Source organism: Nicotiana sylvestris, chromosome 8, assembly GCF_000393655.2.
Source record: "Nicotiana sylvestris chromosome 8, ASM39365v2, whole genome shotgun sequence".
NCBI lineage: Eukaryota > Viridiplantae > Streptophyta > Magnoliopsida > Solanales > Solanaceae > Nicotiana > Nicotiana sylvestris.
This window is the reverse complement of record NC_091064.1, coordinates 215,656,072-215,680,809: the sequence shown is the minus strand read 5'-3', so window position 1 is coordinate 215,680,809 and position 24,738 is coordinate 215,656,072. Positions and strand designations below refer to the sequence as shown.

The following is a 24,738-nucleotide window of genomic DNA, read 5'->3' as shown; positions in this document are numbered from 1 at the left end:
ATGAGGTATTGAGAAAGTTCAAAAGCCTGGAACAGTCTTTCAGGAACTTACACGGGCTGGGCAACCAAGTCAGCGTAGCATACAAAGATCTGTGCCCTTTCCCAGACGTCCAACTCCCGGCTGGTTTCAAGATGCCTAAGTTTGATTTATATGAAGGGCACGGTGATCCCATGGCACATTTGCGGGGATTCTGTAGCAAGATGAGAGGGGCAGGCGGCAAGGATGAGCTGCTGATAGCTTATTTCGGCCAAAGTCTGAGCGGATCTGCACTAGAATGGTATACCAGGCAGGATTCCAGTAGGTGGTATACTTGGGATGATCTGGCCCAGGCTTTCGCAGGTCATTTCCAGTACAATCTTGAGATAGTCCCTGACCGTCTCACATTATTAAGAACTGGGAAGAAACCCGGGGAAAGTTTTCGCGAGTTCGGGTTCCGCTGGAGAGAACAAGCAGCTAGAGTCGATCCTCCCATGAGAGAGGGAGAGATGGTGGACTATTTCTTGCAAACATTGGATCCAACCTACTTTGGTCACTTGGTGACAACAGTTGGAAAATCTTTCAACGAGGTGGTCAAGATAGGGGTCATGATAGAAGAGGGTCTGAGGTCTGACAAAATCTTGAACTATTCGGCACTCAAGGCCACAACCCAGGCTATTCAAAGCGGCACGGGAGGTGCGCTGAGAAGAAAGAAAGAAGAGGTTGCCACGATCGAGGCAGGCAGTTGGTCCAGGGCTGGCCGGCCACACTACAACCAACCCAGACCTCACAGGTCAAACTACCCATACAACCCACCACAAAATTTCTATCCACCTCGAGAACCACATTGTTCCGTACACCAGGCCCAAGCATACACTCAGCCTCCGGTTCGCCCGCAATGGCGCACGCCGGCTCCCCAGAACATATATGCACCACCACAAAACACCTACCCTCCACCGAGGGCGTATAGAAACCCTTCAGGGGTAGGCTTTCGGGGAAATCCAGATGCTAGGAATGACAGGTTGCGGAAACAGAGAACTTTCACGGAGTTGGGAGAAACCTACACCGCTTTGTTCCACAAGCTGAGGCAATTGGGTTTGGTTAGTCCTGTCCAGACTCGAGAACCAAATCCCCCACCTCAGAATTTGGATCGATCAATAAGTTGTGAATACTGCTCAGGGATGCTCGGGCATGACACCGAGAAGTGTTGGAAGTTAAGGCATGCCATACAGGATCTTATCGACACCAATAAGATCGAGGTCCAGACACCAGAAGCTCCTAACATCAACCAAAACCCACTGCCAGCGCACCACGAAACTCACATGATTGAGTTGGTGTGTGAGGGAGGAGAATTGAGAAAACCCTCACAAACAGTGATGATGATCCAAGCCGCCCCGAAAGAAGTCTCAACCAGTGGAGGAACGAGTGTACAGTCGCAGGGAGAAAGCGTCAAGCCAGTAGTGATATTGGGAAAGAGCCCGTCCGCCATGACAAGCAAACTCGAGCCAAACAAGTTGGTATTATCAGGGGTTCCGCCCGCACCTGCTGTTGTGTTGAAAGGGGCATATAGAGAACTGGTCACCATAAAGCCGGTAGTCCAGCTGCCGATGATTGATAGCAAGGCTGTGCCTTGGAAATATGAAAAGGCGGTGGTGATGTACAAAGGAAAACAGGTGGAAGAAGTTAGTTGTGAAGCGCAAGGGCTGACTCGATCAGGTCGATGTTTTGCTCCGGTGGAGCTAAGAAGAACCAACCCAGTTGCAACCAAGAAACCTGTGTCCGAAGAAGAGGCTGAGGAGTTCCTGAGGAAGATGAAAGTGCAGGACTACTCCGTGGTCGAACAGCTGAGAAAAACACCGGCCCAGATCTCGTTGCTGTCATTACTGATCCATTCTGAGGAGCATCGACGGGCTTTGATGAAGATATTGAACGAAGCTCATGTACCCAATGAGATTTCTGTAAACCACCTGGAAACCATTGCCAGCAAGATTTTCGAGGTGAACAGGGTAACATTCTCAGATGATGACCTGCCAATGGAAGGTACGGAGCATAATAAAGCTTTGTACCTAGCTGTCAAATGTGAAGACTCGGTGGTAACTCGAGTACTGGTGGATAACGGCTCAAGTGCCAATATTTGCCCACTATCTACCCTGAATCAACTAAAGATCGACCACGGAAGGATCCACAAGAACAGTATCTGTGTCCGAGGGTTCGATGGAAACGGAACAGCCACTGTGGGGGATGTTGTACTTGAACTGACCATCGGTCCAGTCCTGTTTACCATGGAATTCCAGGTGTTAGACGCCACAGTATCTTACAACCTGCTGTTAGGACGACCATGGATTCATGCAGCCAAAGCGGTGCCCTCCACCCTACATCAGATGGTGAAGTTCGAGTGGGAAAGACAAGAGGTCGTGTTACACGGCGAGGACACAACGTGCACCATGGGCGGAGCCATTGTACCTTTCATAGAGATCGCTGATGACAAAGGTCCTTGGGTCTACTAGATTTTCGATATAGGGTCGGCCAACAAAATTTCTGAAGGAGAAATCATACCGCACCCTAGGGTAGCTGTCGCAACAGTCATGATGGTCTCAGAAATGCTGGGTAATGGATTTGTACCAGGAAAAGGCCTAGGAGTCGAACTTCAAGGGATTGTCCAACCTGTCACCTTACCTAAAAATCTGGAAACTTTCGGATTGGGGTTCAAACCAACCGCAGCAGATAGGAAGCAAGCGCGAAAAATGAAGAAGAGGGTCTGGTTTCTGCCTAAGCCAGTGCCACGTCTCTCAAGGTCTTTCGTTAAAGCAAGTGCTAAGGGGTCACCGGTCCCAAAGATTCTAGGACCGTTGATCGGTATCAATGAGGACCTGAATCAGAGTTTTGAAAGGCTGTTCGCGGATGTCAGTATGGTGGAAGCTGGAGAAGGTTCCAGCGGAACAGAGATACAGTTTGTGGGGCCTGAGGCCAAGACCAACAATTGGACAGTTACTCCTCTTCCTGTCCGAGGGGAGTCTTGGTAGTAGGCTTTGATTTATGTTTTGTTTGTTTGTTTGTTCGGATTATTCAAGGGTGTAATCCAAATTTTACTTTCGTTTTTATAAAAGTGTGAACCCTTTTATCCCGCAAGTTTAATAAAGTTCTTTTATTTTGTCCCATTTTAATTTTGTTTTGTTCTTTTTCTTTCTGAACAGTTCTCTTTTTACTGGTTCTAATGACATGGCATGCACAACGGATCTTCGACCTAGTCTAATAAATCAATCTAAATCCGACTCAATGATGCAAGAGGTCGTTTGTGACGATGAATCTGAATGAGACGAAGGTGAAGCCTTCGAAGAGATAAACCAAGAACTGTGCCAATTTGAAGAGAAACCCAAGCCTAACCTAAATGACACTGAGGCTGTGAATCTAGGAGACGCTGATAACGTCCAAGAGACCAAAATTAGCATCCACATTGAGCCGAATGTCAGGGAAGAATTGATCAAAACCCTCATGGAATTCAAAGATGTTTTTGCATGGTCATATGACGATATGCCTGGATTAAGCACCAATTTAGTGGTTCACAAATTGCCCACTGACCCGGCATACCCTCCGGTCAAGCAAAAACTAAGGAAATTTAAAACAGAAATGAGTGTAAAGATCAAAGAAGAAGTGATTAAGCAGTTGCAAGCGAAGGTCATTCGGGTCACTCGATATCCCGAGTGGTTGGCCAATGTGGTACCAGTCCCAAAGAAGGATGGAAAAATCAGGGTGTGCGTCGACTACCGCAACCTCAACAAAGCAAGTCCCAAGGACAATTTTCCATTGCCCAACATCCATATCTTGATCGATAATTGCGCTGGGCGCGAGATCGGATCCTTTGTAGATTGCTATGCGGGTTATCATCAGATCCTAATGGACGAGGAGGATGCGGAAAAGACAGCGTTTATTACGCCATGGGGAACCTACTGCTATCGGGTAATGCCATTCGGGTTAAAGAATGTCGGGGCAACGTACATGCGAGCAATGACTGCTGTGTTTCATGACATGATACACAAAGAAATCGAGGTGTACGTCGATGATGTGATCATCAAATCTTGGCGTCAGGAGGACCATGTAGCAGACCTAAGGAGATTTTTCCAAAGACTCCGGAGGTATGATATCAAGCTTAACCCGGCCAAATGCGCATTCGGGGTTCCATCAGGAAAGCTGCTAGGATTCATCGTCAGTCGACGGGGGATTGAGTTAGACCCATCCAAAATTGAATCCATCCGAGATTTGCCACCGCCAAGGAACAAAACAGAGGTAATGAGTTTGCTGGGTAGACTCAATTACATCAGCAGGTTCATCGCTCAACTCACCGCAACTTGTGAGCCCATATTCCGGCTGCTGAGAAAGGATGTTGCGGTAGGTTGGACGGCAGAGTGTCAGGAGGCCTTCGACCAAATCAAAGGGTATCTGTCTAATCCACCCGTATTGGTCCCGCCTAAGCCTGGGAAGCCCTTAATTCTTTACCTGACGGTCTTGGAAAATTCATTTGGTTGTGTACTGGGGCAACATGATGACACAGGAAGGAAGGAGCAGGCCATCTACTATCTTAGCAAGAAATTCACAGTACATGAGGTCAAGTACACTCAACTCGAGAAAACATGTTGCGCCCTAACTTGGGTAGCTCAGAAGTTGAAACACTACCTGTCTTTGTATACTACTTATCTCATATCCCGTTTGGACCCATTGAAGTATATCTTTCAGAAACCTATGCCCACGGGAAGGTTGGCAAAATGGCAAATTCTGCTCACAGAGTTTGATATCGTCTATGTAACGAGGACGGCCATGAAAGCCCAGGCGCTGGCAGACCATTTGGCAGAGAATCCCGTTGATGAAAAATACGAGCCCTTAAGAACGTATTTTCCTGACGAAGAGGTAATGCATACAAATGAGTTGGAATTACCTGAGGAACCGGGTTGGAAGCTTTTCTTCGATGGAGCTGCAAACGCGAAAGGGGTTGGAATAGGAGCAGTACTCATTTCTGAAACAGGACGGCATTATCCTGTTACGGCTCAACTACGCTTCTATTGCACCAACAATATGGCCGAGTATGAGGCTTGCATTCTGGGTCTGCGCTTGGCTGCTGACATGGATGTCCAAGACGTCTTGGTCTTGGGAGACTCGGACCTCTTGGTACATCAAATTCAGGGTGAATGGGAAACACGAGATCTAAAGCTCATACCATACCGACAATGCTTGCATGATCTGAGCAAGCAATTTCGATCGGTGAAGTTCAAACACATCCCGAGAGTTCACAATGAGGTTGCGGATGCCTTGGCCACCTTAGCATCAATGCTGCACCACCCTGACAAAATGTATGTTGATCCTCTGCACATCCAGGTCCGTGATCAGCACGCTTATTGCAACGCCGTAGAAGAGGAACCGGATGGCGAGCCCTGGTTTCATGATATCAAGGAATACCTCAGAATGGGGATATATCCAGAACATGCCTCTAGAGACCAAAAAAGAGCCCTTCGGCATTTGTCGAATGGTTTCTTCCTCAGTGGAGGAGTATTGTACAAAAGAACCCCGGATTTGGGATTGTTGAGATGTATAGATGCCGGTCAAGCCACGACGGTTATGGCAGAGGTACATGCTGGAGTTTGTGGGCCACACATGAGCGGATATGTATTGGCAAGGAAAATCCTTCGAACAGGGTGTTATTGGCTCACCATGGAACACGACTGTATCACTTTCGTAAGGAAATGCCATCAGTGCCAGATACATGGAGATCTGATCCATTCTCCGCCAACAGAGTTACATACGATGACAGCACCCTGGCCGTTTGTAGCATGGGGCATGGATGTCATTGGACCTATCGAACCGGCAGCATCCAACGGCCACAGGTTCATTCTTGTGACCATTGATTACTTCACCAAATGGGTTGAGGCTAAAACCTTCAAGTCGGTAACCAAAAAGGCAGTGGTGGACTTTGTTCACTCCCATATCATCTGCAGATTTGGAATCCCAAAAGTGATCATCACGGATAACGGTGCGAATCTTAACAGCAGCCTGATGAGAGAGGTATGCCAACAATTCAAGATTACCCACCGCAATTCCACCCCATATCGTCCCAAGGCGAATGGAGCGGTCGAAGCAGCCAATAAGAATATCAAGAAGATACTGCGAAAGATGGTGGAAGGATCCAGACAATGGCACGAGAGATTACCCTTTGCTTTGTTGGGTTACCGCACTACTGTCCGGACTTCCATAGGTACAACTCCTTATTTGTTGGTGTATGGAACTGAAGCCATAATACCGGCGGAAGTCGAAATTCCGTCCCTCGGGATTGTCGCTGAAGCCGGGATTAATGATGATGAATGGGTCAAAGCTCGATTGGAACAGTTGAGCTTGATAGATGAGAAAAGATTGGCAGCAGTGTGCCATGGTCAGCTATACCAAAAGAGAATGGCGAGAACATATAATAAGAAGGTGCGCCCCAGGAAGTTTGAAGTAGGGCAGCAGGTATTGAAGAAGATCCTCCCACATCAGGTCGAGGCAAAAGGCAAATTCGCCCCAAATTGGCAAGGGCCTTATATCGTGACCAGAGTATTGTCCAACGGTGCTTTGTGTTTGACAGATGTCGAGGGTAGATGTGTCGACATGGCTATCAATTCAGATGCAGTCAAGAGATATTATGCGTAATTTCTTTAATTATGGCAATTTTTGGTTCATTTGTTTGTATTTGGCATTTATTGGATAATGAGATGACGGAGGCAATTCTTTCTTCTATCCAAACACTTTTAACCCTTGCTTCCCCCTTTGAGCCTTAAGTTATTCTTTCATACCCCTCTTTTGGAATCACTAATGGAAAAGACATGAAAAAAAAGAGAAAAGAAAAGAAAAAGAAAAATGAAAAGAAGGAAAAAGAAAAAAGGAAGATAAAATCATAAGAAATACAAAACCGTTGGGAACTACGTTTGACCTAATTCCTCAAAGAGGATACGTAAGCGCCTCACGGCTCGGTCATAGTGTGCATCATAGTGTATATAGGATGCATAATATACATAGTGTGCATAATAGGCACAGTGTGCGTAACGCACATAGCTCAACATAAGTATAAAAAATAAAATTCCCCCAAGCAAGAAAACTGGGGCAGAGGCTATGTTTTAAGTTCCAACAAAGGTTTGATTCCAAAAGTTGTAGCAGATCACCCATCAAAATTATTTTCATTTTTGATAGCCTTTCTTTAGCCCCACACCAAAACCAACATCGACGTCCAAAGGACCTCCCGATCAACATCCAAGAGATGCCAAGTCAGGCAAATAAAGCCGAGAATAATACACCGATCCCCAACAAAGAAGAGATCATAAGACTGGGAATGAATTGATGGTCAAAGGGATCTCCAGAAGAGAGGGTCGTATCGACAACACCCCGATTCCTCAATGAAGAAATAAAATGAGAGAGTCTTATCGGCGAAAACCTTCACAGGCACCGAAAGGCGACGTAAGATGAGAGATATAAAATGAGAGAGTCTTATCGGTGAAAACCTTCACAGGCACTATAAGGCGCCGGGAGATGAGAGAAAAGAGAGAGTCTCATTAGTGAAAACCCCTCGAAGGGCACTATGAGGCGACAAGACAGATCAACAAAAAGCAACCACATTCGCAACGAAATGGACACTCATTTATCATCCCCAGCAAGTCAGACCATCGGGCAAATCGATTGATACAACTAGACTGGGTCAGGAATCTATGGTGCACGTCATGATCACGGGGACCAATCATGTCCTCCAGATAAGTTCTTCTGAATTTCTTCTCCCACCAAATATTGGTTCAGAAAGATTTTCTCCTTTTTCTATCTTTTATTTCTCTTTCTAAAATTTGTCTTGAAAAGGATTTTTTCAAAGCTTACTACCAGAGACCGTAGGGGGATTCATCAAATGCAGGATAACCCCAACAGTCCTAAAGGCTGGCCCCAAGCACTGCAATGTTGTGCCCTGCGGTTTTGGAGGAAGTAAACTCCTAAAGGGAGTGGTTTCGAGAGTAAAAGCAGACTCCCACAGCATGTACTGTAAAAAGAGAGAAGAAAAGGGGGATAAATGGAAAACCGTCCCCCAGCAGGCCGGAAACCCCCAGCAAGCGATTTTGTCCGCCAACCAATTATGGGGACACGGAGCAAGAAAAAAGGAAAGAGAAGGAGAAGCATCCACCGGAAAGGCACCTCTTCCCACCATAAGTGAAACTGACTGAATCCTTTTGTCTGCTGCAGGAAAACAAAGGATTGATAATGGCAGCAAGACGCAACGCCAGGGAAATCACCAAAAACCGGGGCAGAAATTTTTTTACCGATTGTCAAAAATTTTCTCGGAAGAACGGGGAAACAATCTCAATACGTTTAAGTTCTAGGTCGCCCACCAGTAAAATGCGGGAATACTTTTAAGTTCTAGGTCTCCCACCAGTAAAATGCGGGAATACATTTAAGTTCTAGGTCGCCCACCAGTATAATGCGGGAATACGTTTAAGTTCTAGGTCGCCCACCAGTATAATGCGGGAATACATTTAAGTTCTAGGTCGCCCACCAGTAAAATGCGGGAATACTTTTAAGTTCTAGGTCGCCCACCAGTAAAATGCGGGAATACTTTTAAGTTCTAGGTCGCCCACCAGTAAAATGCGGGAATACATTTAAGTTCTAGGTCGCCCACCAGTATAATGCGGGAATACGTTTAAGTTCTAGGTCGCCCACCAGTAAAATGCGGGAATACATTTAAGTTCTAGGTCGCCCACCAGTAATAATGCGGGAATACATTTAAGTTCTAGGTCGCCCACCAGTATAATGCGGGAATACATTTAAGTTCTAGGTCGCCCACCAGTAAAATGCGGGAATACATTTAAGTTCTAGGTCGCCCACCAGTATAATGCGGGAATACATTTAAGTTCTAGGTCGCCCACCAGTATAATGCGGGAATACATTTAAGTTCTAGGTCGCCCACCAGTAAAATGCGGGAATACTTTTAAGTTCTAGGTCGCCCACCAGTAAAATGCGGGAATACATTTAAGTTCTAGGTCGCCCACTAGTATAATGCGGGAATACGTTTAAGTTCTAGGTCGCCCACCAGTAAAATGCGGGAATACATTTAAGTTCTAGGTCGCCCACCAGTATAATGCGGGAATACGTTTAAGTTCTAGGTCGCCCACCAGTATAATGCGGGAATACTTTTAAGTTCTAGGTCGCCCACCAGTAAAATGCGGGAATACATTTAAGTTCTAGGTCGCCCACCAGTAAAATGCGGGAATACTTTTAAGTTCTAGGTCGCCCACCAGTAAAATGCGGGAATACATTTAAGTTCTAGGTCGCCCACCAGTAAAATGCGGGAATACATTTAAGTTCTAGGTCGCCCACCAGTATAATGCGGGAATACATTTAAGTTCTAGGTCGCCCACCAGTAAAATGCGGGAATACATTTAAGTTCTAGGTCGCCCACCAGTAAAATGCGGGAATACATTTAAGTTCTAGGTCGCCCACCAGTAAAATGCGGGAATACTTTTAAGTTCTAGGTCGCCCACCAGTAAAATGCGGGAATACATTTAAGTTCTAGGTCGCCCACCAGTATAATGCGGGAATACATTTAAGTTCTAGGTCGCCCACCAGTAAAATGCGGGAATACATTTAAGTTCTAGGTCGCCCACCAGTAAAATGCGGGAATACATTTAAGTTCTAGGTCGCCCACCAGTATAATGCGGGAATACATTTAAGTTCTAGGTCGCCCACCAGTATAATGCGGGAATACATTTAAGTTCTAGGTCGCCCACCAGTATAATGCGGGAATACATCTAAGTTCTAGGTCGCCCACCAGTAAAATGCGGGAATACTTTTCAGCTCTAAATTTTGGAATCAGTAACCCCACCTGAAGGCGGAAGGTTACAACAGAGATCCCCAAGCAGGAAATAATAAAATACTCAGCACCAAGAAGCAGAAGGCTGCAAAGGCAAGCGCGCAATTCAAAAGGAAGAAGGAACGAGTCTCAAAAGAAGCAGTTTGGGAACGTTGTAGCATGCCCAATATAACAATTTTGATGAAGAAAGTCATACCACTAAAGAAACCATTGAAAGGCTTGAAGAAGAGGGCCATGTTCCCAGCAGATCAAGCGAAGTGATGAAAACTGACATTCAGAAAAGGCGAAGGACCAGTATCATCCCCCAAGTTCACAAAATAAAGGCATCGGAGGGAAGCGTTAGCCGACAAAAAGCAAGGCAACAAGAACAAGTTGAAGATAGACGAGATCTCATACTCTAGCTTAGCTTCTTGTTTTTCCTTTCAGAACAATGTAACAAAGAGATCAGTGAGCGATAGCATCCTACAGCAGCGTACAACCGCGCATAACAGCAGCAAGCACTACAATCGCACGGTAGTCCCAGCTACCAAAAAATTCCCGAACTACATTGACCTGATTCCTGTTCAGCCCAGGATATGTAGGAAACCTCTGAAGCAAAGGTTCGGTCAAACCTTTTTCAAAAATGCTTCACATGGAGTATTTGGACGGGCAAAAATCGCTCGCTTTATCTTTGCGTGAAAACCCTTCGTGTCTTCGTGCAAAGAGGGGCAACTGTAAGCACGTGATTTTTGCTTCACGGACGATCACTCCCAAAGAAAATAAAAATAGGGACAAATGACTTCGCTGTACAATTTTTCGATTTTTCCGTGACATGTGTTGTTTGTGGGTCTGTCCATTTCACATTTAATCATTATCAAACAAAATACAAAAAAAATATATATGTGTCATTAAAAGAAAATGCAAAAAAATATATATGTGCATCGTCCGTTCTAGGTTGTGATTTAACTTACTTAAACATCTTAATTTGGTGTGATAATTATGTTGAATTGCTACATTGTTGTTGTTTTAATTTCATTTGTTTTATTATTTATTTTGTTATTTTTTATTTTTTTTTTAAAAAAAAATTAGAAAACAAAAAGAAAAGAGTTGAAAATTGGTTTGGGCCCAAAAATGAAACAAAAAACAGGCCCAAACCAAGCATTCAAGTCCAGTCCAAATCAGGCCTGCCAAGTCTCATCCCAAAACGGCGTCGTATAAGGCATCTGATCTGAGCCATTCAACCACACTAATCCAACGGTCCACCTCAGCACCCGTAACCCGACCTGTTTAGCCGGTCCAACCCAACCCACCACTTAAACCCAAACGACCCCGTTTTAATATCAAACGACCGCATCTCACCCCTCACCATCAGATCCAAGCCGTTGAGATCATCTGATCTAACGACTCAGATCCAATCCCCTACTCCGTATATAAACCCTCTATCACACCCCACGCCCCCTATCCGAACCCCCCTTCACTCGTCTCCTTCCCCAAGCTTTGAACCCCCAAACCCTAGTAGCCGCCCTGATATCCCATTCACCAGAACCCGGCGGCACGAACGCCGGTGACCACCCCCTTCACACCCCTGAAACATCCAACCACCCTGAGCACGAATCCACTAAGCGTGTACCTCGAATCACCTCCCATCGTCTCGAATCTGGATTTGAAGATTCGAGACAAAACTCGATCAATACCAAACCTCACCATCTTCATACCAGACACTCCCCTGACCCCCTCGTGACCAAACCAGGTGTGGTTTGGTCTGAATCTACCCACAACTTCTAAAAAACCAGATCTGAAAATCCAGACCCTAGAACATACGAACCTGGGAAATCCGGCCGGTCTTGACAGGGGTTTGAGGTCTAATAGACCTTAATCAAGGTGTTCTCATGTGAGAACACCCTGATTAAAGTTTGTTCGGCCTCAAGGGTTCAAAGTTGAGTCAGATTTGGGTCATTTTGATTTCAAACTTTTTCGGTAAGTTTTCCTTTCCCTTTGTTTTAGTTCTAATTAAGTTGTCAGCATGTTTCGTTGTGTTTGTTTGTTATTTTGGTATTTTTCATTCGAATTTCTTCCATCTCTGTCAAAGGCTTTTTATTTGGTCAGTTGATTTTCTGTGTGTTCTGAATGTATTCTGTGGTATACATGATCGTCAATTAGATTATTCGTCAAATGAGTTAATTCATATAGGCTCCCAGTAATTGAACAAAAGTTGTCTGATGCCCTTTAGGTCCCTGTATGTATTTGTTTATATGAACGATTGATTGTTACCTGTTATAATTAGTATAGTCGACTCGATAAACATCGTCGATTAGTTCTCTATAACTAATGGATCAAATGAGCTAATAATTTCACATGACTAAATGAACCATGTCACTGACTGAATGCTCAACATTGCCTGAAATTAGCCTATAAACTGCATTACAAAACAACTGAAAGATTCAGTCTAGGGCAGCTTCGATTTTAAATTTTTCAAAAGTTCAAAATGACCCATTATTGCAGAGGGTCCAGACAGTAATAACCAGGGATTAATAGGGGTAATTTGGCTGTTTAAAAAGAACAAAAATGATTAGTTTAAATGAGCTGACAAGTAGGGTACTAATTTGGGATTAAACTAATGCCAATGGGGAACAAGACACAAGAGTATGGGGTTTAAAATGAATACTAAAATGAGCCCATAACTCTGGATTAAAGAATAAGCCAGGCGTGGGGAACAAATGGCTGGCATCAAAAAGATGCTTAGGCATGGGATTTAAGAGGTGTGGGCAGTCTGCAAATTGGCAGAATCCAGGCAATCAAACTGCACTGGTTGTTTGGCTTATAAATAGGCCATTTCAGAACTTAAAAGGGGCTGGAAAATTTAGTCTGGAGAGAGGTCTTGTGAGTTTGAAGAAAACTGAAAAATATAAGGAAATTTCCAGAAACACTGTAACCAAACACTGTCTGAAAACTACAGAAGAATTCACATTGGTCAAGCTGTCTTGGCCAAGTTCTGTTTGTTTGCCCTGGTGGAGCTGCTTGTGATTGTTGAACTGCTGGTGTTGCTGCATTGAATACGCTGTTATTTTTGTTGCTTCACTACTCTTTTCTGGGATTGTTTGTTTGGGGCTCGACTATCTGTTGGTTCTCTTTGTTCTGGAAACTGTTGCTGTTTGTCTGTGGACTGTGGAGAACATTTGTGGTTGTTGGTTTGCTGCTGTGTTGTTGCTGTTTGGTTGTTGTTGCTGTTGCTGTTGCATACTACTCAACTGATTACTCTCCTTCTTCCTTTCCTTTCCTTACCAGGTACACGATTAATATCACCAATGTAATTTGAAAGTTTGAGCATGAATGCAAAAGAGAAGACCTGCAGATTGTTTTTATATATACATGGACTGTTGTATTAAATGTCATGTAGTATATAATAGTTACATTTTCGTTTGGACAATAGAAGTAGCCTACATGCTTAGTATATCAATGTAGGTTAGTGAATGCTAGTTCATATATGTATGCTGTTAGATGAAAATATTCCCATTGCAATAAGTTGTATCTTAGACTTAGTTTGATTGTGTAGTATATTCTCTAATGTAGGCCAAGTATGAAAACTATCCACTATTAGTTAAGTTCTTTCCCTTCTGTCAAATTGTCGCATATAAATTGATAAACTCATTTTTAGAACAAAGAACCAGTTCAGGGCCTCAACCTCATGAAGGTCGAGCCCAGATCGAAACAGACCAAGCAGGCCCGTATCGGATAAACAGTGGCCCAAGTCTGGCCCATCTCGCATGAGCTAGGTTTGGGCCCATAATGTTCGATTAGTTGTCCATGGGCGTAATCACGTTTTTTTATTATTCTGTAAAAGCATTTTGAATCCTGCTATAAATAAGCCTGCAAGCATGTAATTAACTAGGGCTATCTACTGCTTTCAATTAGTAGAGACAAACGCGACAAGAAACATAGTTGCTATAGGATATCCTTTTAAAATAAGGACGAGATGAGCCTCGACAAAAATAAAGAAAAAACGCACAAGTTGCGGGGCCCTCGTTAAATGTATATATATATTGAAGCACTCAGTCCCTAAGGTGGGTCGTTTAGCAAATCTCACGACCTCCCGGAATAATAACGCGATAGCCTCTTTAAGCGCGTATTTAATAATTTCACCTTCTTAAATTCGGGTGCGCTTTTGCGTGACCCAAATCCAATTCTCGGCGGATTCGAAATGTATTTCTAATCACGGGCACATTGATTGTGACGTGGCTCGAGATGCATGTCCATGACGTCGCAAATTCCTTTTAAAAATAGAACGAGACGAGCCTCGACAAAAAAAAATGTATAAGTTGTGGGGCCCTCTGAATGCATATATATTAAAATACATAGAATCCGGGACAGGCCGCTTAGTAAATTTTACGTCCTTCCCCAAAATAACAATACGTTTAGTCGTTTTAGGCACGTATTTAATAATTGTATCTTCCTAAACTCGGGTGCACATTTATGTGACCCAAATCTAAATCTCAACAGAGTCAAAGTGTGTCGACGATCACGGGTACATTGATTGTAACGCGGTCTGAGAAACATTTTCACAACGGTGCAATCCTTGATAAAAATAATAGTAAATGATCAAAGCGGTTAAAAGATAAAAATTGCACATTGGTTCATAATTGTATAAAATCAGATAATCAAGCCGAATATAACAGTTGAGCGACCGTGCTAGAACCACGGAACTCGGGAATGCCTAACACCTTCTCCCGGGTTAACAGAATTCCTTATCCGGATTTTTGGTACGCAGACTGTAATATAGAGTCATTCTTTTCCTCGATCCGGGATTAAAATTGGTGACTTGGGACACCCTAAATCTCCCAAGTGGCGACTCTGAAATAAATAAACCAATCCCGTTTCGATTGTCCTTTAATTGGAAAAAACTCCCGTGCGCCCTCCCGGGTGCGGAAAAAGGAGGTGTAACACAAGGTTTTTAACGAGGCAACCAAAAGGCGTATTTCTACTTCATTAGGATTTTTTTTCCCATAGGGTTTTTTCCTAATAAGGTTTTAACGAGGCACATTATTTATGGACATCCAAGGGGGAGTGTTATGATAAAAATCAAAATATGGTGGATGTCTACTCTTCCTCCATGATCTTTCTCTCAAATGGTTAATGACATATTCAATGACATATTTTCTATGTTCAATGACATATTCCATGACATATTTTCTTCACTTTTCATGCCTATATAAAGGCCTTGTAATAGATAGGAAAATACACACAATTGAAGAAGAAAATCTCTTCCTTCTCTCTATCTCTATTTCTTGTTCATGTTTTACTAAATTGCTTTTATTTCTTGTTCATGTTTTACTAAATTGCTTTTATTTCATAACAGTTATCACGTTTTATTTTAGAATTTATAACTCTTATTCGCCAAAAATAGTACAAAACAAAAGAGATTCATACTATAGTAGTACATTGGTCCCATTGGACATGCATGATGCACCCCACCACATGCTTACCACATGCAATACTAGAAATGTGTTTCAATTCTAAGCAAGTTGAGAACGACTATATGAATTCTCAACTGTCCATATTACGCTATTTTATCTCATCACAAATCCAATATTATATAAGATAAAGTTAGTTTTACGTAGTTTTATTCAAGGGATTTTTACATACCTATACCATATACCAAATCTTATTACCTTTATTGTTTAAGGATTGTGTTAATTACATTTAAGCATACCAAATTACCATTTATATACCATAATTCAAATTAAGGGTATAATTATTCCTTCATTTATTGTAGGCGTGATTTTAGGACCGTATTTTCACTTTATTTCGTTTACCCGCCTCTCTCTCCTCCCACCCCCTACGATTTACCTTCAGTTAATCTCCCCTCCCCCCTCCCCCACGATTTACCTTCAGTTTTCCCCCCATTCTCGTACAATCTCTTCTCACCCACAATTACCATCACTTTCTTATCCACTTAATTACCTTCAGTTGTATCCCCACGATTTGAATTCACTTCCATCTTTGACCTCTTTTTTTTTGGGCAGTGGTTGAAGGTTACTGGTTAACACAGTCGATTGAAACTCGAAGAAGAAGAAGAAGACATATTTCCAGAATTTGTAGATATTTTGTAGTCAAATTGTAGTCAAATTAGAAAAAATGTAGATAAATTGTAGACTATTTTTTGCAGAAGATTTTGTAGAAGCTTTAGTCGTTTTGGATTTGTGAAAACAGAAAATAATGCATCTACAATCAGAATACAAATAATCTACAAGATATCTACAAAATAGATACATTGCATTTTAATATCCAAATTCTCATTTCAATTGTAGCATAATTGACATTTTCGACATAATTGTAGAAGATTTGTAGAAGTTTTAGTCTTCCCAATCTACAATTTATCTACAATTTATCTACAATTTATCTACAAACTTCTTCTTCTTCTTCTTCAGTCAAAACCAAGTCTAATCTTCACCAAAACCCCTCAAAATTGAGATATAAACTCCTAAACATATTCCGAATTACTTACAACACCCAATCCAAACAAATAATGATCTTTGAAAACCCAAATTTGAATTCAAAGCTTTCAAGCTTTTTGATGGCTATCAATGGTGGAAAATATATGGAAGAACAGATGAAGATGAAGAACAAAAATCTCCTTTCCGTTTGATTACTGGAGCTTCAGTAGCTTGCGTTTTTTGAGAATTGTAGTTGAGTGAGAGAAGAGAGATCTCTTTCCGTTGAGGAAGGAGAGAATTACGCAGCAATGAGATCTCCTTCCGTTTCAAAGTTCGAATTTAATGTTGACATAATCACACGCAGATCTGGTGCCTTCATTTTAGCGCGTTTTTTATGGCAAAATCTACCTATTTTTGGATTGGTATATAATTTGTAGTAAAAGTGTGGACTACACAGGTAAATAACAAATTATGAACATTTTTGGTAATAAGGTTTGATATATGGTATAGATAGGTAAGAATCCCTTTACTCAAAGCACTCACGATTAAATCTTTATCACATAATTCCTCTGCTTTCATCCTCCCAATGTAGTCTAATAAAAAGAGACTAAAGTCCTACGAATCTTCGCATTCTGAATGGTCAAATCTAATGTTCCTCGAATAACAAATCTACCAAACAAGCCCCCAGGGCCTAGCTCAAGTGGCAAAGGACGGTGGATTTGTGTCTTAGGTCACAAGTTCAAGTCCTCACACTATGCAAAGCAAAACCTGATATAAGTGGAGAAGGGTAGAGGGACGAGCCCATTATTCACCGAGTTTCGAAGGTTGCGGTTGGTCCAAAGGATCGGCTCCAGACGGATTTCTCGGTCATCAGGAAAAAAAAAATCTACCAAACAAATGAAGAGTAACAGTAGGACAAATCCTGCAATGCTCTTGGCCTCTTGCGAGGTAAATGGAAGACTAACAGTAGGAAAAAGAAAGCTTTTGATGGGTTATAAAATGTATCAGCCTTGCAATTCATTTGGTTACACAATGCTTATTAATTCCTCCGAAGCAGAAGCAAGACTTCAACAGGCATCACATCATAAATAAAGCACCGGTGGTGGCACCAGAAACTATGTGCAGGTCACTTAGTCAATATTGTTCACCAAGACCGATCCACTCATGGAAAACGAACTAGCCTGTTAACTGCCGAGTCCAATGCATCTACATTTCTCCGGATGATTTTCCTTCAGAGAGTCAAGGAATCACAATGAACAATTACAACGTGATATCTGGATTGCTTCTAAACAGTTACCTAGGGATTCTGGTTTAAAGCAATAAACTAATAACTATTTGTTTGAATGGGAAAAAAGGGGCAGCCTGATAACACAAAGCTCCCAGTATGCAGGGGTTCCGAAGAAGGACAAGACTACACTAGGTCTATCGACGTAGCCTTACCTTGCATTTCTTCAAGAGGTTGTTTCTACTAAAATCTGTGATCTCCTGGTTACATGGTGGCAACTCTTATCGTTGCACCAAGGCTCCCCTTCATTTATTTGAAAAAGAAAAAGCAATAAAACAAACACTATGAATTAACTGGCTAATTTCCAACTGCAAGAACAAGAATAAGCATTGCATCCTATTGCCACATTTTAAATCTAAGAATTGGTGGTTGTGCATAAGGAGACTTAAGGAGAAAAATTGTTTATATCAAACCATAATCACATGGAAAGGATACAGCTGTGTTGCAAGATTATCAATTCCTTTCATTTCCTCATTCAATCTGCAAAAGGAGAGTTAGCTCTGAAAGATAAGCCAGAATAGCATACTTGGCAAGATTTTTCATGCAGGAGAGAGAGATATCATTTTACTTTTGATACAAAAAGTAAAAATTAGACCGAATTCAGTACATGCAAGTTCTACTTTCCCTCTTAGAGATTGAAGAATGCGGCTTCCCCAAAGATATGATCTAATCATAATAGGTGTGCTAACTTGGTGCGTCCTCCCAACTTCCTTATAGGGGGGCTGATAGTTTTTCTAGTTTTAGAAAGATACTATAGGGAATTAATTAAAGTCGTCGAAAATACTACCTCAGACAAGAGTTTATATATCGGTTTCCTTTAGTTGCTGCATCAAGTGCTGCAAGATAAACAAGCAAAAGTTAGGATGAGTGAAGCCCAACTTTAGCAAATAACTTAAAAAAAAGTGAATCTGGTATTACAGTAATTGTGAGTGCATTAAAGAAATAAGATGAAGGAGACATTTTGGAATTATACCAAATAAAGTACTCTAGAACAAAAGCACTCAATCATGATAATTGGTACTCCTATCCTATTAAGCTTCAGATTTTCTTTATTAAACAATTGAATAAACAACAACTACAACTACTACTATGCCTCATTCCCAAACTCAATTGAATAAACAATAAACGAATAATAAGCAGATATATTTTAAAAAAGAAACTATTTATGTTAAGGACTTCAAGGACGGAAGATGAAGAAGTTAAAAGATATACCACATTCTTGTACTCGTCCTGCAGCATCACCAAAGCAGTTCATGTGATCAACAGAAGTACTAGTAACCTGCAAAATCACTATAGCTTCTTTAAACATGGATAGAACACACACACATGACAAAAGAAAAAAGAAGAAACAAAGAAAGAAAACTTCTAATATGAAGTTTGGAATGAATGACGTCTACTAAATTGTAATGCTTTTCGGCACTTCGCCATTCATACAGTTTGGTACTATGCCATCTATTTTCCTTAGGGTTGCACGTCGCCATCCAGATTCCCAAATATCTGCACCAAGTCATTGGATAACTTTTTGGCGGAAAGTTGTTGGAAGATTGTAATGTAACAGTCTCATGCCACAAGGATAAATAGGTAAAATCGAACTAATTCCCTCCCAACAAGATTGTGAAGCAAAACCTTTGTCTAATTCTTTTTAATTATAAAGTAATATTTTAGAGTAAATACCCTGAAATCCCCCTAAATTATTATGTTTTTATTAGTTTCCTACTTAAACTATTCGGTGTCCCCAAAACCCCCCGAACTATATTGCCCTTCCTATTAAAACCCCCTCATTGCATACTTAGAGGTGCGTCTAGCATACGCTCCTAATTGTCTAAAAAACGTGTCATGCACTATAGGTGGCTATTTAACTCAGCTTAAAACCCGCTCAAACTATCACTTTTTTGTCAGTTACCAACTTAAACTATCCTGTGTCCACAAACCCCCCTAAACTATATTCTCCTATATATTAAAACCCCATGTTGGACTTTTAAAGGTACGTCCATTTAACTATATTAACTTATGGTTTGTACAAGTTTTTTATATAGTTTACTCATGATTTATTACTCTCGAATGATTGATTAATTCTAGGAGTTTTGGCCAAAATAATATCTAATGTACTGTGTTAATTTTAGGTTTAAGTGTGATGGAGCTTTATGCTAGACTTCAATTGATAAGTCCTTGTTTATATACAATTTGTAGCACAGTAAAAGTATAAATAAAGGCATATAGTGTTACATTTCTAAAAAAACATCTTATATTACATCAAAAAGATTACACAAAATAAAATTTCGAAAATAAAAAATCAATTGGCCAACAATTATATTCTCTAATTTCAGATTACATAAAGAAGATTCAAGAGATTCAACTTTATTCAACAAGGTGTTGAGTTTAATAAGAAGATTTAATTTGGTATTTTTTTAACAATATGTGTAATACATGAAAGAAGACTAAAACAAGAAAGAGAATAAATCATTTCATAGGAAACAATAGAAGGAGAATTTTTCCACAGGAAACCTAAATGGAGAAATGAAGAAAAAAGGTTAAAAAATAAAAAAGAAGGTGAAAATAAAGAGGAAAGATGAAAAAATAAGGAAGAATTGTGAAAATATGAGGAAGAAAGATGGATATAACTGAAATAAGAAGAATATTTGTTAAAATAAATAAATTTGAAAGAGGGTTAGGCTAATTAGCCATTATTTTCTGTCAGGTGGGCCATTTTTTATGGCTTTTTTCCGCTCCCAGGAGAGTATTTACACATGTTATGCCAGGTCAGCAACGAGGGGGTTTTAATATGAAGGGCAATATAGTTCAGGGGAGTTTTGGGGACACCGAATAGTTTAAGTAGGAAACTAACAAAAATGTAATAGTTTAAGGGGGTTTTAGGATATTAACTCAATATTTTATTCATGTTGTTGGGAAGAACACTGCACATGAAGTATACTAAAAAGTACATAAATTATGGTTCTCTACTGAAGACGCTCAATCATTTATACAAACATGAATCTCACGGGGACATGCCCAAATCCATGTAAACTCGCATTCCTTTCTCTCCAAAGTACCCGCATAATTGCAAACGGAGCAACACTCCAAGCTTTACATCTCATTCTTCTCCCAGATGCCAAATTATACATCACATCCTCTACTGTTTCAGACATAATCCATAGTTCCCTACTAATTCATCATGGAATTGGAAACTGTGCAAGAACTTCCCTTTGTTGCATTCTAACATGATAGTCACATGACCTGATAACCAAGTGCAATATCCCAAGAGAAGATGGATAGGGGGGGAGCATAAACAACAAAGTGCATACCGTTTAAATTATAGGCGAAAAAGTGCCAAATGTGATGCTTAGAAGTGATAACATCAAAAGAGTAAGTCTATGAGTCGCAAACCCGTGCTGTATACCCAAATGACAACTGATTCCAGTTAAGAAAATTGACAAGGGAAACCCAAAACCAAACAGCAGCAAAGAGCCCAGACCACCATGTTGCTCGTCGATCATTATTAGCATGCCTTTCTAATCCTACTACTACTACTTTGCTTCAGCCTAAACAAATTGAAGGTAGGATATCCGTAGAGGCAGATCCAGGATTTGAGCTTTATGAGTTCGAGTTCGAAATTCCACTACTTTCCATTTGATTTACTGGGTACGAAATCTAGTATTTGTTCAACACAATTACAGGGTATGAGCTAGGGTTCGGTGAACCCATAACTCTAACACTACATCCGCCCCTGGCTATCTGAATACTCAATATCCATTCAGCTTCATTTAGATCAGTTGCACTGAATACCCAATAATTTGTGGGCTCTCTAAACTAACCCCACAGTTATCCCTCCACTGATATACAATCTCAAACCATTTTTTCACTAAGTTTTAGTTCTACACACTAATAAGGTAACACAAATCAGGTCACTTTTAAGTTAATTACAGACAAATCTCTTAGTAGGCATTGATTAGTAACCTAGTAAAAGCGGTTAACTAAGTTATATCACATGTTAAACTACATTGAACCTAATGTAAAGGCAACGACCTTAACGCTAACTAGTCAATATTGCCGATATGGATAGTTTACTTTTTAGAATCAATTAGTTGAAAAATAAAAACACTAACTTTAGGAAAGTAGCTAAAGAAATTAAACAAGAGAGACTACTACTCCAATTATGGATACCTCAGATAGAGTAGAGCGTAGAGAAGCAAAAAGAGAAGTGAAGCTCTCGGCGATTGCCATAGAATCTCTCTCTACTACTTGTATTGCTTTCAGAATCTCTTTGCCATTTATTTGAGACTCTGCATTTTGGTGATCGCAACATTCTCCTCTTTGCTGTTGTTCTTCATCTTGTTCTGATTTGGTATCGTTAGAATTCAGCTGATTCGTCTCCTTCTCTTGTTCCATTTTCAGATTATCAAACCAGGCCGAAGAATTCAACAACTGTAAATTCCGATTGAACGAAAGAACAATGCTGCTCAGAAAATTGGGGGTGTTTTACACTGTATAGCTACTTTTTTGCGTGTATTTATAAGTTAGCCACTTTTCGAAAAATTGCAAATATAGCCAATAGTTTCTTTAGACGGTTGACACTCGTTTTTTTGGTTCTTCATTCACTATGCAATACGAGGGACAAAAGCACAGATAGTCATTCTCAAGGATACTATTTAGAGATTAGTCAGTACTTGTTTTGTCCTGAAACTTTAAACTAAGAATCTTAATTTTAGGATAATTCATGATTTTTTTCCCCGGAAATTTGAACTGAAAAAATTGAAAATTTGGACGTACTAGCTAATTTTTAAATAGCATCCCTTTAGAGTGGCTACCTAGTGTCATTACTATGCAGTATGAAGAGGAGCAAGTAATAGTAAGGTTGTTTCCATATGATATGTAGGTTGTGAGTTCGAACTGTAGAATCATCCACTAATGCTTCAATAGGATAAACTGTCTACATCACATTTTTTTGGAGTACGACCGTTCCCGGACTACGTGAATGCTATGCACCGAGCTTCCTTGTGCAGTATGCATTTGCTCACTCCTCTTTCTATCACCTCTCTTTTCTTTTTTTTTAACTCTCTCACTGCTTATCCTCATCTTCGACTTCACCACCCAAATCAATATTCTCTCCCACATCAATATTTCCACTCAAGATAGTGATTGAAGAACGAAAAATATGGTGCCTAAATGAAATATTGGTTATATTTACAATAAATAAATAAATTGTGAGTAAAATTTAAATTACAGGCAAAAGTAGCTATACAGTGTAAGTAAACTAAGTAATCCCCCCGGGCCCAATTTTCTGAAGCAATATCACTGGGCTTTGAAAGCAACGGAACAATGATGGGCTCAACTTCAGCCCAAGACCTAAGCCTTACTTCGTTTGTGATTGTCACAATAATACTCCCCCCTTCCCCAAGAAAAATTAGATAATTTGGAGTGTGGGATTAAATAATATCATCTTAAATAATCTAAAGTATGTAATTTTATTAGTTGAGAAATTTTCTAAATTTTATAACTTAAATAAAAAATAATGATTTCAATTTTATATTGTTAGAACAATTCTAAAATGGTAGTCGAAGAAAAAATAAGTTGAATCTTTGAAAGTTAATAATGTCATATAAAGGGGAATAGAGAGTATATATTTCTAATAGACAAAATAAAAATTTGAGGATAATTTATATAACACTTAATTTATAGATCTAAAAATGTATAATCTTTTTATGGTTAACATATTTTAAGGCAAATACTGTTCAACTCCTGGAACAGTAATATTAACATTTTCTTACGAATGGAGATTTTCTATTTATTGTTAGAAAAAAACATATATTTTTTCCACAATAAAAGGCACAATCAAGAGATTCTTTGCTTTGGTAGATGGAATAGAACAAAACCAAAAAAATGAAATAATAAAAAAAAAAGAATAAGAATAAAGAAAAAGAAAAAAGAAAAAAGGTGGCAAATATTGTAAGCCCATAAGGTATGCACGTTTGATGATCGTGACCGCAGCAAATACTTTCCGGATCTAAGGGTGTGGACCCCACCTTAAAGTGTTATTGCCACGTGTAAAATGTCAAAACAAAAGTATAATATAAAGAAATAGTATAAGGCGGGAATACCATTCCAAAACATAATGTGGGCCACACGTATTATCGAATTTGAACTTTTGAAAAGGAAAATTAATAAAGAAAATACAAGAATTACGCAAACTGGAAATGGATAATTCAGCTAATTATTTATTTTATTTTACATAAAGAAGAGAAAATTAAGGAGCATTGATTCGAATATCACTAAATGCAAACTCAAAACTATGCACTCGATTATGACATTTTGATGTATTAATTTTAGATATAAGCTTTTTGAATATTTTGTTTAATATTAATAATTATTTTAATTTATACAGCTACAAGTTTACACATTATTGTTTATGAGTTTCAAATTTCAGCACAACGAAGAAAATAAAGGATAATCCGAAGCAAGAGGATTATAAGATTGAAATTTGCGATTTTGATTAAAAATTATTTTTATCTATGAATATTAAATGTGCCTAACTCGTCATTTTACTTGTATCTTTTTTTCTAGTCATTTTATTTGTATTCTCAAAATATATACTAATGGGAGATTGACTGATCGAAAAATCAAGTATTAATAAGACACGCCATATAAGTTTTTATATGGAACAAATAAAATTACATATAGAAATAAGACTTATTATAAAATGGTTCAAGTAATTTAGTTGAACTGAAAATTATTGTAAGAATCGAACACTTCCAATTTCATAGCAACGAAAGTGAATGTAAGGTAGAAGAATTTGTCAATTAATTAAGCTCATAACCTACAATTATAAGTAGGTTATTACTGAAAACATGATGGAAAAGGTCATTACTGAAAACATAAAAGAGACAAAATTTGTTATTATGAGAAAAAAACTTAATTTTATAACATGGGGTATTATCACTTTTAGTCTACGCCAGAAACTAATTACATCTGGTAGCCGAATAAGTGTATAAAACTTGTAGTATTATTTTTGTATATAACATACAAAATGTATATACTCATAGAAAATATACAAATTTTATACATTTTTTTAGCTATTATTTTTACATCGGCTATACAATGTCATTTTTTCTTATAACATTATACAATTTTAACATGAATATATAGTGAAAATAACATGGGCTAGCCAGTTTTCAGACGGGGTAATTGAAAAATAGTCAGCATTTGTAAAG

At 39.8% G+C, this 24,738-nt stretch overlaps 1 protein-coding gene across 2 annotated transcripts; it reads right to left on the bottom strand.

Moving 5' to 3' along the window:
- Positions 1-17,215: 17,215 nt before the first annotated feature.
- On the bottom strand, positions 17,216-22,002 carry LOC104242338 (uncharacterized). 2 transcript variants are annotated; one of them, XM_009797364.2, is made up of 5 exons: positions 21,695-22,001; positions 18,746-18,812; positions 18,321-18,369; positions 17,969-18,013; positions 17,216-17,477 (listed from the first exon to the last, which is right to left on the bottom strand). In XM_009797364.2, exons 1-5 carry the CDS (start codon positions 21,917-21,919, stop codon positions 17,411-17,413), a joined length of 453 nt encoding a protein of 150 aa, XP_009795666.1. In that variant the 5' UTR covers positions 21,920-22,001; the 3' UTR covers positions 17,216-17,410. The 2 variants fall into 2 exon arrangements, with proteins under 2 accessions (XP_009795666.1, XP_070011675.1); XM_070155574.1 differs by lacking the exon at positions 17,216-17,477 and adding an exon at positions 17,655-17,776 and having other exon boundaries at positions 17,947-18,013; positions 21,695-22,002.
- Positions 22,003-24,738: the final 2,736 nt, after the last annotated feature.